The sequence below is a fragment of the Didymella exigua genome, assembly GCF_010094145.1.
Source record: "Didymella exigua CBS 183.55 unplaced genomic scaffold M421scaffold_13, whole genome shotgun sequence".
In the NCBI taxonomy this organism is placed as follows: Eukaryota; Fungi; Ascomycota; class Dothideomycetes; order Pleosporales; family Didymellaceae; genus Didymella; species Didymella exigua.
In genome coordinates this window covers 162820-176746 of record NW_022984787.1, presented here as the reverse complement: position 1 = coordinate 176746, position 13927 = coordinate 162820, and the positions used below count along the sequence as shown (strand labels likewise).

Here is a 13927-nt window from a genome sequence, read left to right as displayed (position 1 = left end):
CCATCGAAGCTGATTGATCTTGATAGGCAGAGTGTATTGAGTAAGAAGTGGTAAAAGTGCTCTGCCGATCTGTTCACAAAGACGGTTGACTTATATAGTTACAGCCCATCCACCTGGGACTGGACTAGCTCACTCTAAACCTTTGATCTGGGGCCCCCGGATCATCCGGTGTAATCTACCGAAGAATCCGGAGTGATCCGCCGCCTACCCCCATCTCTGCTGCGACAGTCACTTACACGCACTCGGTTAAGACCGTGCAAGTAATAGTAAGCAAATACCGGTAGCAACGCTAAAGACTGGAGAAGGTTGAGAGCAACTTTATTTGCCACTAATATTCATATATACACAAGAAGACTGTCAATACATCGCTTTTACGCAGCAGTGCGGAAGGCCCTGCGTCAGGAAGCTGTGCGCGGCCCTCGTTCGAGAAGAAGATCAGCGGAAGGTAACGCATCCCTCTGAACTTCTAATGTCCCGCGCGTCATCTCTGTCGGAATCTTTATTCCGACAGCTATGGACTTCAATTTCGCCAATGTCCGTCGAAGCCTGTATTACAGCTTTGAGCTCTGTGACGGCTTCCAGGCTTCCGTGGGCACTCCAGTCTCCGACACTCCAGCTCCGACACCCTAATTCCAACTTCAACTCTAATTCTATTGGGTCAACCATTGAGCCTTTCCAGTGGCGTCTGTAGGTACGCCAACCCTCCAACTCCCGACGACGCTCTGAATCACTACCACTCTGACTTCCCGACACACCAACCTTCCGACAGCTTGGACTTGCCAAACACTTGTAGACCCAAAAATACTCTCACACTCTGGCACCCCAAGTACCTCAACAGCTCTGATAGGCCGGAGCCCCTTTAGAGGTTAAGACTGCATGCACATCACAAAGATGGCGTAGGGTCTTTGAGATCAATCATGCACAGATAGCGTTGCTACAGTAGTCGTACTGCTCGCACGAGCGCACTCCGAATTATATCAAAGAGAGTTTACTGTACCTACAGGGTACCGATTGTGTTGAAAGAATCGAACGACACGAACTTGGACGCGGCAGGCGCATAATTGCGTCTTCAAAGGGCAGTGAGTCCACTGCTGTTTTGTTAAGAAACTACAGTATCCACTTAGCTCACGCATTCTGCCAATCGCTTACAGAGCCTCTTTGTACAGTTCCTTCGGCACCAAAGAGTCAGGGGATCCCTGTGATGGCTATTTTGACCATCCATTAGCTGCGAGTGGCTTGTCAGGGTGTGCGATCGGCGTTTGATATGGCGCGCGGGCCTCTTTGCACAATTCCTTCGGCAGTCCAGGGACTCATGCGATGGCTATTTCGATCATGCATTGTTAGCTGCGAGTAGCATTCAGGGTGTGCCAACGGCGTCTGATGCGCCAACGCGACTGCACGACAGCGCGCGGAGAACTTGGCGCGTGGGCTCCGCCAAATCTCACCACGCAGAACAATTGAGAGTCCTCATACACGGCGTTTCTTGTGTGAGTAGGGAGCATTCTGGGGTCGTCTACCGCAACAGCAGACCCAAACTGCTGCATACAACAGCTTTCGCTTCTTATCTGCTTTTGTCAAACTCCTGTCGTGCGCAGAGCATCTAGAGTACAAACGCTGCCGGCACCCAGCAGAGGAAGTATATGAACTGCTATTGCAGGGAAAGGGCCCTGAACTATCAGGAAATGAATGACCATTGTTGGATTGCTGCTCGCACCAAGCAACAGCCGTTATTCGGGAAGAGCGAGTGATCTGTATTTCCTAGGAGGTAGTTGAGAACAAGTATTATCCGTGCTTTCTTAGCGTACCTTCAACTCGGGAGCATGTTTCTTAGTAGGGGGACCCGGCTAACAGGAGTCAACAGGAGTCAACAGGCCGCTCTAACGCTCTGAGGCTCTGGCAGATGTGGTGACGAAGGGTGCCTGCACAGCGCCACCTATTGATAAACGCTTTAGCTATTATACATTACACTCTTTTTAGATCGCCTGCTAGTTGCGGAGTCACGTCGTAAGATTTCCTAACACGCCAAAGCAACTGCGGCGCGAAAAGTCTCGAGCTGGCTACTAACGCAGGACTAACTTTCCAGTCTAGAGAGACACAATGTGGCGGTATTAACGTGAGTGTCTAATCGTGTTGTAAATGTTGAAGACAGTGCGCTGTTGGCTTCTGGTGTAAACAGGTGGATGGAATCTTACACACCAGTTAGATTCAAGATGCAAACGTAGCAAGATTGTGCATTATAGTGACGTCTGCGAGCACAAAGGAGCTGTTCTATCAGTAAAACCAGCTCCTTACAGTACATCAAAGAATGCATTGTAGGGGAGGTTAGTAGTGCGCCTAACTCTGCTCTCTTCGCACTGTGAGTGCTGAGGCACTGGGGACGCATCGATGCCGTCGCGGACATGGGTTCCGCGGCGTTCGGACACTGAGCCTGGACATCATGACTGCCGGCGCTGTTCAATGGCAACACTTTGTTCATGAGCTGTCTGATCAGCATGATCCATACCCTGAGCGTGCGCAATCGCTCTTCCCGGCCCTCAACGTCGTCAACGCACCCGAACATTGGGATGACGATCTTGCTCTCCTAGCCGCTCTCCAGTATTGCTTCAATGAGCGGGGTATACAACTCAAAAGTAGACCAAGCTAAAGACCAATCAGGCTGCGTGAATGAAACCAGAAGCAGAAAGCGCTTTCTGAAGGCTGTTGTAGCGCCAGATAGTAACCAAGAACGCAAAAGCGATTTCGATGCACGATATTTGTTGGCTTCCATAGTCACACATGGTCAAAGTGGGAGAATGGTGAGGTGTTCCGTACGGGCTTAATCATAGCTCCTTCCCCCTGGACGCATGCACCAGAACCTCGTGATCACCTGGCAAGTGAAAGTGAAAGTAGCTGTAGGTCACTGCGCACTCTGCTATTTCATTCCTCATCCTCTTCTCCAGCGCCCTCCTCTTGCACACAGCCGGCATCGACCACTCCCAAAGCTCGCACTCTCTCTCGATCGCCATGGACGACGCGGTGTCCACCGCGGCCAAGACTGAGCGCGACGCAACGTACTGGTCTCCGATCCTTGTTTGACGCACATTTGCCAACGTCCTTGCAGTGCGGTGGCAAACCAGCAGCAATCGCCGCTCCTGCGCCTACCCGCCGAGTTACGCTAACGGACCTACGCCTTTGTCTTTGACTCAACAGCCGTCGAACTGTTTTTACGAGATAGAGGACGTTCATGTGGACTTTGTCGAGTAGGTTGGATGTGGCTCCTAGCCTGCCGGCAACTGTGTTTCGACGTTGCAGAACCAAGAGTGTTGCTTCGAGCACGCGCGGACAGTTGTCTTGCCAGCGAGCTTTGCGCGCAACGCGAGACGGTAGAAACGTGAATGTCCTTGCAATAAACTCATATACGTGTTGGAAGTTGCCAAAGGCTTCTTCCCAGCTCTTCAGCGTGTCGTGGTTCCGGCATCAGCATCAGCACCGACGGAGAGAGTATCATTCACCAAGGGTATTCGCGCTTCCTTATTCGAGGCCGATCTTGAGGTAGTGTTCATAGACGAACAGTAGTGTCTGCCACATACAGATAGAAGGCGAGACCTCGCGTGATGCAGATGAACTCGTGGAATCATGCCAACGGCATCGAGAGGAACAGACTGAACACACGAGAGGAACAGACTGAACACACGAGCGGCAACTGCTGTGGCAAGAGAGCAAACGAACAACCTAAAAGGTGTCGCCGCCTAAATCCAAGCCAGAATCCTCGAATCTGCCGTTGCAACGTCGTCACGCTCTTTATGTGCTTTCTCAGTCTCTGCTCATCCGTGCAAAAGGTTCGCGAGACGACACATGGCGGTCGCTTGTGCTACGAGCTCTGGCGCGGGGTGGAGACGCGCGACTGATCCTCCCCGGAGACGCGCGACTGATCCTCCCCGGAGACGCGCGATTGATCCTCCCCGGAGACGCGCAATCGATCCTCCCCGAAGACGGATTTCCAGCCGGGTATGCTGGTCCTGCTGATCCAGACGCTCAGGACGGGGAGTGTGTTGGTCTGTCCTTTTGCTTCTGCTTCGTCTTTGTCCCCGTCTCCGTGTTTGTCTTCGTGTCTGTCTCCGTCTCCGTGTTTGTCTCCGTCTCCGTCTTCGCGCCTCGGTACACGCACGCTGGAGAGCACGGTATACACGCACCACCCCCGATCCTCGCCCTTGGTCTCCCCCTCCTTATCCCCCTGGTCCCCGAGAACGCGGCGCGCGACATCCAGAATCCCAACGAGTTTGACCGTGCCCCCGGCCTGCGCGGAAACAACGACTATCTCCGCTTGCTCCCCTTTTTCATCCGCGTCTCCTGCGGGACGAAGCAAACGCAACAGCGCGCCAACACCCCCCCTAACGCTCTGGTTCTTACTCCACACAACCGGCACCACGCCCCCCGTCCCTCTTTTCTCCATGTACGCGCGTTGTCTCGCCGGGAGGAGGAGCCACGGCGTGTACAGCCGGGGGTCGTTCCCCCTCCCCCTCACCGTGTCTGCGCGCGGCGCGGGGGTGTGTGGGCGCGTCGTGTGCTCCGCGGCGGCGGTGCGCTTCCGCTTTGTGCCGTGCGTGGGCGCTGCGGCGCCGAGGAGGGGTAGGGTCGGGTTTTCGCTCGTGGGTGGTTCTGTCGCGGGGGGTGACGAGGCGAGGAGGGTGGATGGGCGGGGTGGCATTGCGGGTCTGATTGATGGGGATGGTTGGAGTCGGTGTTGGGTGCGGCGGGTCTGGGATGAGAGTCTGGGATGAGAGTCTGGGATGAGAGTCTGGGATGTTTGGTGGTGATGTTGTGATTATGTACAAAAGTTGCGCGGTGATGTTTGTCGTTGTTGACTTTGGTCGCGCGGAGTTAGGAATATTTACCGGCGTTATGTATCAAGCTGGACCCCACCTCTACATCAACGTCTACTGACGACTCGCTTCAAGTCTATTTCCAACTCGCTTCAACTCTACTTCCGACTCGACTCACTCTACTCGGACTCGACTCAATCTACTCGGACTCGACTCACTCTACTCGGACTCGACAGTTTGCTTCTACTAGATGCCAAACTGGCCCTCGACCTCTCTCCGCCTCTGCTCGCGCTCCAAGTCCTGCCTGATCTTCTCGGCCTCCTCGCCGGCGCCCTTTTCGCCCTTTTTGCGCTGGCGCTCCTCGTACAGGGCCCTGCTCTTCATGATGCGGGCAACAATCTCGGCGGCGTTGACGTTCTGGTACTCGTGGTTGGCGACTTCGCGGTAGAGGTTGAGGGCCCTGGCGGCGGCGTACGGGTCGTACGTCAGCGGCATGAACTTGGTGATGCCGTGGTAGACGGCGGCGGGGGTGCCGTAGGGGAGGGTCAGCAGGAAGGCGTTGGAGAGGGAGAAGGGGGCGCCGAAGACGACGGCGTGGATGTACTGGGCCCGGTTAGCGCGGACGGGTGGAGCGGGGGGCGGACAGATGGAGCGAGGGGGCAGACGGGTAGAGCGAGGGGGCGGACGGGTAGAGCGAGGGGGCAGACGGGTAGAGCGAGGGGGCAGACAGATGGAGCGAGGGGGCAGACGAACCTTGCACTGCAGCACGCACAGGCCGCGCTCGAGGATGTTCATGATTGGGTAGTTGATGCCCTTCCAGTGGTTGATGACCTCGTCGTCGTGGATGCCGGCGAGCAGGAAGACGGGCCCGTAGTCGGAGCCTGTCGCGGACACGCGGTCGGCCGTCGCCTCGTCCGTGTACCAGCCGCGGGCGCGGGCGGCCGTCTCCTCGGCCTCGGTCACCTTGCGCAGAAACTCGACGTGGCCCGAGGAGAACAGGTCCCAGCCGCCGTCGACGTAGACGACGACCTGGCCCGGCCTGACGCCCCTGCCCTGCACGAGCTGGTGAAACTTGCCCTTTTCCTCCTTGACGGGCCCGGCCGAGCTGGCGGCCGTCTGCGAGCGGGCGACGCCTGGACGCGGCTCGCTGGCGGCGTTTGGGGCGTTCGGAGCGTTGGTGGTGGTGGTGGTGGTGCGCCGCAGCTTGGCTGGCCGCGAGGCGTGCCAGTACCACACGTCGCAGCCAGGGGCCCTGCCAGTCTCGTCGGTGGCGTAGTCCCTGATGCGCTGCAGCATGGCCTCGCCCTCCTTCTGCCGTTCCAGCTCCCCGCCCGGGCCCTCGGCGCCCGCAAGGCGCTTCTCCAGCGACTGTATAAAGTGCGACTTGGTGCACAGCAGCATGCGGCCGACGAGGTCGGTGGTGGAGATGCCCGGGGTGCGCTTGACGACCTTGAAGCGGCCGGCGGCCTTGACGTAGCGGTAGCAGTCGCGGCCGTCGCTGTCGGAGGTGATGTCGTCGCCGTGCACGACAAAGTGGCAGCCGTAGTGCGAGATCCACGGCAGCGACGTGACGTAGGGCGCGTGGGGGACGGCCTTGGTGGCCCAGCGGCAGGCCTCGACGGCCATGACGCGCTCCGCCAGGCGCATGACCGTCGGGCCCTTGTTCTCGAGAATGGCCTCGTCCGAGTGCACGCCGACGAGCAGCTCGGAGCCCAGCTGGCGGGCCTGCAGCATGGCGCCGGCGTGGCCTGCGCAAGTCAGCGACGGCGGTCTCGGTCGCGAGCGAGCTGGCGCCGCGTACCGTGGTGGGCAAAGTCGAAGCAGCCGTCGACCCAGACGCGGTCCTGCGACACGGCCACGTCGTGCTGCGGGTCGACGGGCCACTGGCCCTCGGTGGGGACGAACTCGCCCTGGGCGGGTCAGCGGTGTGCTGCGGGAGGCGTGGCGAGGGGCGCATACCTTTGCGCTCTGGCGGCGCTGCAGATTCGACATGTTGGTGGAGGGAGTTCAGCGTCAAATGTCGGCGGCGACGGCGACGGCGATGGCGACGGCGATGGCGACGGCGATGGAAACGGCCAACCTGCACAGCGCTGTGACGTGCAGCCAAGGGTCCAGCAGGGGTCCGCGTGCTGGCTGAGACTGGCTGGGCGGGGGGGACTGGCGGGCGCCAGCCAAATGTGCGCTGCGCCCGACGGGTTACTCCATTCGTGCAGCAGCGCGTGTGCGGCGACGTGCGAGTGTGTCGCGCTGGTCTGTCGCGCTGGTCTGTCGCCTTGTTCTGTCGACTTTTTTTGTCGACTTTTTTTGTCGACTTTTTTTGTCGCCTTTTTTTGTCGCCTTTTTTTGTCGCCCTTTTTGTCGCCCTCTCGCCTTGTTCTGTCCCTCTCGCCCACAAAGTACGGCGCACTCGCTCCCGACATGGGCCGCACCGACGGCCACAGATCGCGCTAACGCCCCGCATCGTCTGGGCCCCCAGGTGCGACAGCTAGGCAGGGGCTCCAGTGCGCACGCCGGGCAGGAACGAGCCATGGAGACTGCGCCCTCGAGCGTCTTCAGCAGCGTCTTCGGCCGGCGCAAGAGCAAGGTCGCCCGCTCCAACACCAAGGCCCCGTCGCCCATTGTCCTGCCGCCCGCCGCCATCGCAGAGCACGTCGACCCCGACCCCGACCCCGACGCAGACCCAGCCGTGGACGCAGACGGACCCCGCACGCCGTCGACGCCGCCGCTGCAAACCGCCCTGCCCGACTCCCAGCGCGCCCCGACCGCCCAAGACAGCGCCGCCGCCGCCAGCCAACACGGCCAACACGGCCAACACGGCCAACACGGCCAACACGGCCAACACAGCCACCCCGACCGCCACGGCCACCCCGACCACCCCGACCACCCCGACCGCCCCGCCAGCCAGCCCGACACCGCGCCGCCGCAGAAGCGCGCCCACACGGCGCGGCACAGCATTGCCAGCAGCGTCGGCGAGCTGCGCCGCAGCCGCAGCACCAGCCTGCGCAGCGCCACGGGCAGCCACAGGAGGCACGCCTCGACCGCCTCCACCATGCACTCGGTCTCGCTGTCGCCCGAAAAGGTGCCCGCGTCTGCGCCCCTGTCCGCCTCGCGCCCGACCCTGTCCATGGCCACCTTTGCCCGCAACAAGCCCAAGCCCGCCGACCCCGTCAAGCCCGACCCGGCACAGCCCGACCGGCCCAAGACGCCCTTTGCCATGTCCGGCCCCCTGCGCCATCCGCCCGCCAAGGACAACCACCACCCCCGCGACCAGCGCCAGCCGAGCACCGCCGGCCTCGCGCCCGCGGCCCCAATCCCCGCGCCGCCCGGCGCCAACCCCAACCTCATCTTCCAGCACATCCACGAGCTGGCCTCGAAGCGCATCTCGACCCTGGACTATCTGCGCAAGGCGTGAGTCGAGCCGTTCCACACACACACACACACACCGCACCAGCTAACCCCCCTCCGCCCCCCCCCCAGCCACGAGGGCCGCATATACTGGTTCAACACGCTGCTCTTCGCCCAGTCCGACCTCGCCCGTCTGCCCAGCTTCACGCCGCGTGCCCAGTCTCGCCGCGCAACCCAGTACCTGCTCCTCGGCTTCAGTCTGCCGACCATTCTCGACCTGCACGCCGCCAGCCCCGCCGACTATCTGCGCGCCCTCAACGCCCTGCTGGTCGAGTTTGAGCAGTACCAGTCCCTGCACCCGACCGACGGCTCCGCGCCGAGCCTGTCGCGCGCCCGCATCCCGCACATGTTCAAGCGCGCGAACCTCGGCGGCAAGGCGCGGCGCTCGTCGTCGGCCACGGGCGACTTCCCGCTGCTCACCCCGCAGTCGTCGTTTGCCAGCGACTCCAGCGCCCCGGGCATCCTCGACCCGCCCCCCGCCGCGGACGACCTGCACGCCGGCGAGAGCTACACGTACCTGCAGACGCCGTCGCTGCCCTTTGAGCCCGACTTCTTCTCCACGTTTGCCTCGCTGTGCGACGTCCTGATTGACTGCTACACCCGCGTGCTCGCCATGCTGGCCACGCCCGAGAGCGTCGCCCTTGCGGGGCAGGGCCTGCCCAGCACCGTCGGCGACCTGTTTGGCAAGGCCGATGCCCGTGTGCGCAAGATTATCCTCGCTGGCGTCGTGAGGGAGTTTGAGGAGAGCTGTCGTATGGGCGTGAGGACTGAGCTTGGCGGCGTCGGCAAGGTGGTGCTGGGCGGGTTGATGTGACGTTGCGAGTGCTGGAAATACTGAAAGTGCTTGAAATACTGGAGGTGCTTGAAATACTGGAGGTGCTGGAAATACTAAAAGTGCTGGAAATACTAAAAGTGCTTGAAGTACTAAAAGTGCTGGAAATACTAAAAGTGCTGGACTGTACTCGACTACACTCAACTACACATGAACCGTACTCCAGACCCCTCCGCGCAAGACAGGTCACGATTCACGACTCCACCCACGACTCCACCCACGACTACACCCACGACTCCACCCACGACTACCCTCACCCACGACTCCACCCACGACTACCCTCACCCACGGGCGTTCAGCATGCCGTGCTTGGATGTCATGTACATACAATACACATTTTTATTGCTGTTGGAGATCTGCTCGCTTCCGGATTGTCTAGATTGCTTGCCTGCGTGACGTGTTGTGCCGTGTCCTGCACATGTCTGGATTTTCCTTTTCTGTCCATGTGTCAAGGCTGGCCTACAGTCTGGTTTCTATTCGAATCTGACTTACTCCTCTTACCCTGTGTGATTAATCTCAATGGTACTTGCGCCGCTTCACACCTGCGTGTCCTGCGTATTCATCCTTTCTATATCTCTGTCAAGGCTGTGAAGCATCGCACGGTCGTCCTCGCGACCTTGTTGGTGCTGGTCGTCCTTACAACTTTGTTGGTGCTGGTCGTCCTCACAGCTGTGTTGGTCCTCACAACTTTGTTGGTCCTCACTACTTTGTGGTCCTCACAACTTTGTTGGTCCTCACGACTTTGTGGTCCTCACAACTTTGTTGGTCCTCACGACTTTGTGGTCCTCACAACTTTGTTGGTCCTCACAACTTTGTGGTCCTCACAACTTTGTTGGTCGCCCGCCGTTCTGATTGGCCAGGCTCGCTGACGTAACGCACACCCGAGTTTCCGAGTCGGAACCGTCACCACCATACGCCGCATCACCTAACCCAATCGTCACACCACCAAACGCGAATCAGATCGCCAAGGGAACGAAACACCGTCCCCTTACCCCAAACACAGAAAACAAAACAGAAAGAAAAGAGAAGAGAAAGAAAAGGAGATTTGCGAAAATGGACATCCGCCTCCTGCGCCCCAGCGACATCCCCCACGTCCAGCTCGCCAACATTACGAATCTGCCCGAGAACTACTTTTGCAAGTACTACCTCTACCATGCCATGAGCTGGCCGCAGTTGAGCTACGTGGCTGTCGATGTAAGTCTGTTCGCCAGAGTGTGCAGTGGGTGCGGAGTGAATCATTTGCATGAATGAAGAGAGGGACTATCACAAGATAGCTCCATCCAACCCCAAAAACCACACCACACCCCTCTCGCCCCCCCTCCGTCACGACCCAGCTGACAACCCAGGTCTCGCGCCCGCAAAAGTCGCCCTACGACCCGCCCAAGATCGTCGGCTACGTGCTCGCCAAAATGGAAGAAGAGCCTGCCGACGGCGTGCCCCACGGCCACATCACCTCGCTGTCCGTCATGCGCACCCACCGCCGTCTGGGACTGGCCGAGAAGCTGATGCGCCAGAGCCGTACGTCTTTTCTCTTCTGATCACGTGGGCACACGTCCGTTTCATCTATCTTCCCCCCCATATCATTCCATCCCACGCATTCCACCCAGTCTTCTGTTCCAGTGCAGTGTAGCAGCATGTGTAATTGCGTACTAACAACACAGAACGCGCAATGGCCGAGACATTCGATGCATCCTACGTCTCGCTGCACGTGCGCAAATCCAACACGGCAGCGCTGCATCTCTACCGCGAAACACTCGGGTTCAGCGTCGAAAAGGTCGAGGCAAAGTACTACGCCGACGGCGAGGACGCGTACAGCATGCGCATGGATCTGTCGCAGGTGCCGCGGGACAGCGTCGCGGAGAGCGAGGGCGCGGATGAGGGCGAGGCCGTGGGGAGCGAGAGGGTGCAGAAGGTCGCTATTGGACGGCAGAGGGGGGTTGCAGATCTGGTTGAGGTGGTGGGGGGGAGGGAAGTTGCCGCCTAGTCGAATGGATGCGCTTGAACCGTTTAGTATGCAGCGCAATGGAATTGCAGACATACTTCTCCCCGACGACTCCATCGCGCTCGTCACTACTGTACAATGTCCACACTTCAACACCCCCCACCCCCGCCCCCGCCCATCGCAGCATCCACCCTCCCCCACACAACCGGCAACAACCCCTCGGTAAGCGGGACATACAGCCCCCTCTTGATCCCCAGATGCGCAGCTCCATAGTACAGCACAGCATTCACCCACTCTCTGCGGGCCGCGACATCGATGCCGCGCGGCGCGGCCGCCTCGGCCTCGAGCGGCGGCAGACAGACGGGGTGGTCGAACGGGTGCGGGGCCGACGAGTCGAAACTGTGCGTCTTGGGTGCCGCGGGGTCGTACACGGGCGTGGTCGCTGGACATGCGCCGTAGAGCGCCCCTGAGAAGGCGTGCCGCAAGTGTGGCGCCGAGGGCAGCAGCGGGTAGAATTCTGCTTTCTGCTTGATGCTTTCTGGGCTGCGGCCTTGGTACAGCGGTGTGCGGTATGGTTGGGGCGTACTCTGCGTCAGCATGTCTGGGAGGGGCGCGTGCGTCTGTGTCTGTGTCTGTGTCTGTGTCTGCATCTGTGTCTGTGTCTGCATCTTTGTCTGTGTCTGCGTCTGTGTCTGTGTCTGTGTCTGTGTCTGCGGCTGCGGCTGCGGCGGGCTGGGAGCGCGCGAGTCCGGGACCAGTCCTGAGCTCAGCACGGCGTCCATAATGCCCAGGGGCCAGAGGCTGATGTAGCCGCGCATGCCCATGACGTCGTCGAACGACTTTCCATACACAGGCACGGTGAAGGTGCCGAGGATGGCGGAGCAGCTCTTCTCGATGACGGTGATGAGCTGCACGGTGGCGGTGGAGTGGTGACGGCGCAGTGCGGCGCTGTCGAATGCAATGGGGGCGACCTCGTCGTCGAGCGGGAACGGGCTGGCGAAGTCGGACGACAGCGGCCCGGTTTTGACTGGATCTGCGTCCGGGAGTCGGAACATCCAGTTGAGCATCTCGAGCAGGTCGCGCAGGAGGAATATGTGGCTGGTGCGGTAGAACCCCCATACCCAGCACATCTTCAGGTTGGGGTAAGAGTGGATCTCTTCCGGCGCGCCGCGACTGCTCAGAAAGAGCCGCTGCCATCTGCCGTCGTAGGTCGCTCGGACTTCTGGTGTGTTTGGTACCATCTGATACCGCCAGAGCTGGGGTATATCCATTTCCCAGGCCCGATATAGCTTGTCCAGGTCAAGAGCGGCTTGCAAAAGCTCGGCGAGATCTCTGCGTGTAGTTGGAGGGTTCGCACTCTGCTTGATCTCGTGCCACTTGGCGTGAAGTTGTGCTTCCCTGTGTATCGGCTGCATCACGAATATACCTGATGGGCTGTACAGGCTAGACAAATGCTTCCTCACGTCGGTCGCGTCGTTGACAGGCAGTGGTGGTGGCTTCGCGGCATGTAGTTTACCAAGTAGCTGTGCCAAAACTCAGCTGCATGAAAGCGTCGATAGACTAAAAGAAAAATGGGGGATACGTTACCATCTGGGAATATGATACCTCGTATAGTCTAGCAGAGACGGGATTCGCATAGAATTGATCAATGGATCGCATGTTAATTAAGGCGGTTGCCCCATTCGAATGGGCGATGTAGGTCCCTTGCCGTTGTTGAGAGCTGATGTTCTGCTGGTCGTTAGCCGTTGGGTCGAGCAAACGAGAGAAGCCGTACCTCGTACATACCCATCAGATACACAGAGCACAGTGACTCGTCAGATCTTGCTTGCGTTTTGTCCGCAAGCATCTTTGAGAGCATCACCATGGCTCTCCCCAATGCCTCCTCTCCCATCGCTTCAGCCTGCGGTGCATTGCATCGATTTGCAAAGTTGATGTAAGCAACAGCGTTGACTACATTCGCCACGCATGAGTCTTCTGCAACCTTTCCATACAGCGCGGGGATGAAGCTCCATAGAGCATCAGACGGCTCGTTGACAGGATGATTTGGCGACTCGTCTATGACAAAGTCGTACAGAAACCGCTCGTAAGCTATTTGGCATAGATCCGGGTTGAGTCCTGGAGATATGGATAGGCTGTCGAATGTGGAGATGGCAGCAGCTGCATCGAGCAGATCAGTGTGCCCTTCGTAGATAGTCGGTGACTGGTGTTGTGGCCCGCTGATAGAAGGCTGGCGAGCACGCTCGATCGGCAGGTTGCTGTCAATGGGAGGCGGCCCTTGATTGTCGCCGCTCCCACTCAGTGTTCGTTGATGACATCTTGATCGTTTCCTCCACGAGTCTTCAGCTCGCTGGGCAGCGAACGCAGTCTGATTCCGAAAGAGAAGGTCTGCCTGGTCGCGATACTTGCACTCGTGGTTTGACTTGGTGCATCGGTTGCAGGCCGGTTTCGTCTCATCGCACTAGGTCGCACGTGTCAGCGCATCTTCAGCAAGCGATGCCCTCTATACAGCCGTCCATCTGGGTGGTGACTGGCAAGCAGGTCGGGGGCAGAATAGCGACCAGCAGATAGCAAGAAGGGTGGTCGATAGTCACCTACCTTGACCTTACGAGCTCGGCAAGGCTCACACCCTTTGCTTGGTCGTCCGCGATACGACATTTGGTGTCCTCAATGGTATAGTCGACTGGGATGCAAGGTAGTTACCTGGACTGTATAATTCGAGGAAAGGATCCAGACAGCTGAAGTTCTTCAACAAAGTTCCTAGCCTAGATAGTGATGAGAAACACCACACCAGTGAAGTCCTCTATGAGCTCTGCCTCGCCGTTTCTGCTCATTCGGGATTGGGACGAAGCGTGAGACTGGAAGACCCTACCAGGTGGGATCGTGATGTGGTTTCTCAGTGCGCGCACGAACGGCGGCTGAGAATGTGGCGGGTCGACGTGTAGAGAT

General features: G+C 59.1%; 5 protein-coding genes across 5 annotated transcripts; 2 read left to right on the top strand and 3 right to left on the bottom strand.

Annotated features, from left to right (window-relative positions):
• Nucleotides 1-3693: 3693 nt before the first annotated feature.
• Nucleotides 3694-4870, bottom strand: M421DRAFT_148437 (uncharacterized protein). Its single transcript, XM_033587557.1, has one exon. It carries the CDS (start codon nucleotides 4685-4687, stop codon nucleotides 3851-3853), a length of 837 nt encoding a protein of 278 aa, XP_033448783.1. The 5' UTR covers nucleotides 4688-4870; the 3' UTR covers nucleotides 3694-3850.
• A 178-nt stretch (nucleotides 4871-5048) lies between these two features.
• Nucleotides 5049-6794, bottom strand: M421DRAFT_100865 (uncharacterized protein; the record flags this gene model as incomplete). Its single annotated transcript, XM_033586574.1, has 4 exons — nucleotides 5049-5405; nucleotides 5556-6550; nucleotides 6604-6712; nucleotides 6762-6794. The coding sequence occupies 4 exons, from the start codon at nucleotides 6792-6794 to the stop codon at nucleotides 5049-5051; spliced, it is 1494 nt and encodes a 497-aa protein (XP_033448782.1).
• Nucleotides 6795-7329: 535 nt separating this feature from the next.
• M421DRAFT_92268 (uncharacterized protein) lies at nucleotides 7330-9021 on the top strand (the record flags this gene model as incomplete). Its single annotated transcript, XM_033598023.1, has 2 exons — nucleotides 7330-8210; nucleotides 8280-9021. The coding sequence occupies 2 exons, from the start codon at nucleotides 7330-7332 to the stop codon at nucleotides 9019-9021; spliced, it is 1623 nt and encodes a 540-aa protein (XP_033448781.1).
• Nucleotides 9022-9963: 942 nt separating this feature from the next.
• On the top strand, nucleotides 9964-11074 carry M421DRAFT_420411 (N-acetyltransferase complex ARD1 subunit). Its single transcript, XM_033592473.1, has 3 exons — nucleotides 9964-10233; nucleotides 10386-10557; nucleotides 10701-11074. Exons 1-3 carry the CDS (start codon nucleotides 10093-10095, stop codon nucleotides 11021-11023), a joined length of 636 nt encoding a protein of 211 aa, XP_033448780.1. The 5' UTR covers nucleotides 9964-10092; the 3' UTR covers nucleotides 11024-11074.
• On the bottom strand, nucleotides 10900-13867 carry M421DRAFT_148392 (uncharacterized protein). Its single transcript, XM_033587556.1, has 4 exons — nucleotides 13577-13867; nucleotides 12756-13439; nucleotides 12569-12709; nucleotides 10900-12504 (listed from the first exon to the last, which is right to left on the bottom strand). Exons 1-4 carry the CDS (start codon nucleotides 13634-13636, stop codon nucleotides 11131-11133), a joined length of 2259 nt encoding a protein of 752 aa, XP_033448779.1. The 5' UTR covers nucleotides 13637-13867; the 3' UTR covers nucleotides 10900-11130.
• Nucleotides 13868-13927: the final 60 nt, after the last annotated feature.

Excerpts from the sequence above, each read along its gene's own strand:
- M421DRAFT_148437 (XM_033587557.1), bottom strand. The coding sequence starts at position 4,687 with ATGCCACCCCGCCCATCCACCCTCCTCGCCTCGTCACCCCCCGCGACA.
- M421DRAFT_420411 (XM_033592473.1), top strand. The coding sequence starts at position 10,093 with ATGGACATCCGCCTCCTGCGCCCCAGCGACATCCCCCACGTCCAGCTC. Across the intron at positions 10,234-10,385 it reads TGAGCTACGTGGCTGTCGAT|GTCTCGCGCCCGCAAAAGTC; the intron begins GTAAGTCTGTTC and ends CTGACAACCCAG. Across the intron at positions 10,558-10,700 it reads GAAGCTGATGCGCCAGAGCC|AACGCGCAATGGCCGAGACA; the intron begins GTACGTCTTTTC and ends CTAACAACACAG.
- M421DRAFT_148392 (XM_033587556.1), bottom strand. The coding sequence starts at position 13,636 with ATGTCGTATCGCGGACGACCAAGCAAAGGGTGTGAGCCTTGCCGAGCT. Across the intron at positions 13,440-13,576 it reads GCCGAGCTCGTAAGGTCAAG|TGCGATGAGACGAAACCGGC; the intron begins GTAGGTGACTAT and ends CGTGCGACCTAG. Across the intron at positions 12,505-12,568 it reads AGGTATCATATTCCCAGATG|CTACTTGGTAAACTACATGC; the intron begins GTAACGTATCCC and ends GTTTTGGCACAG.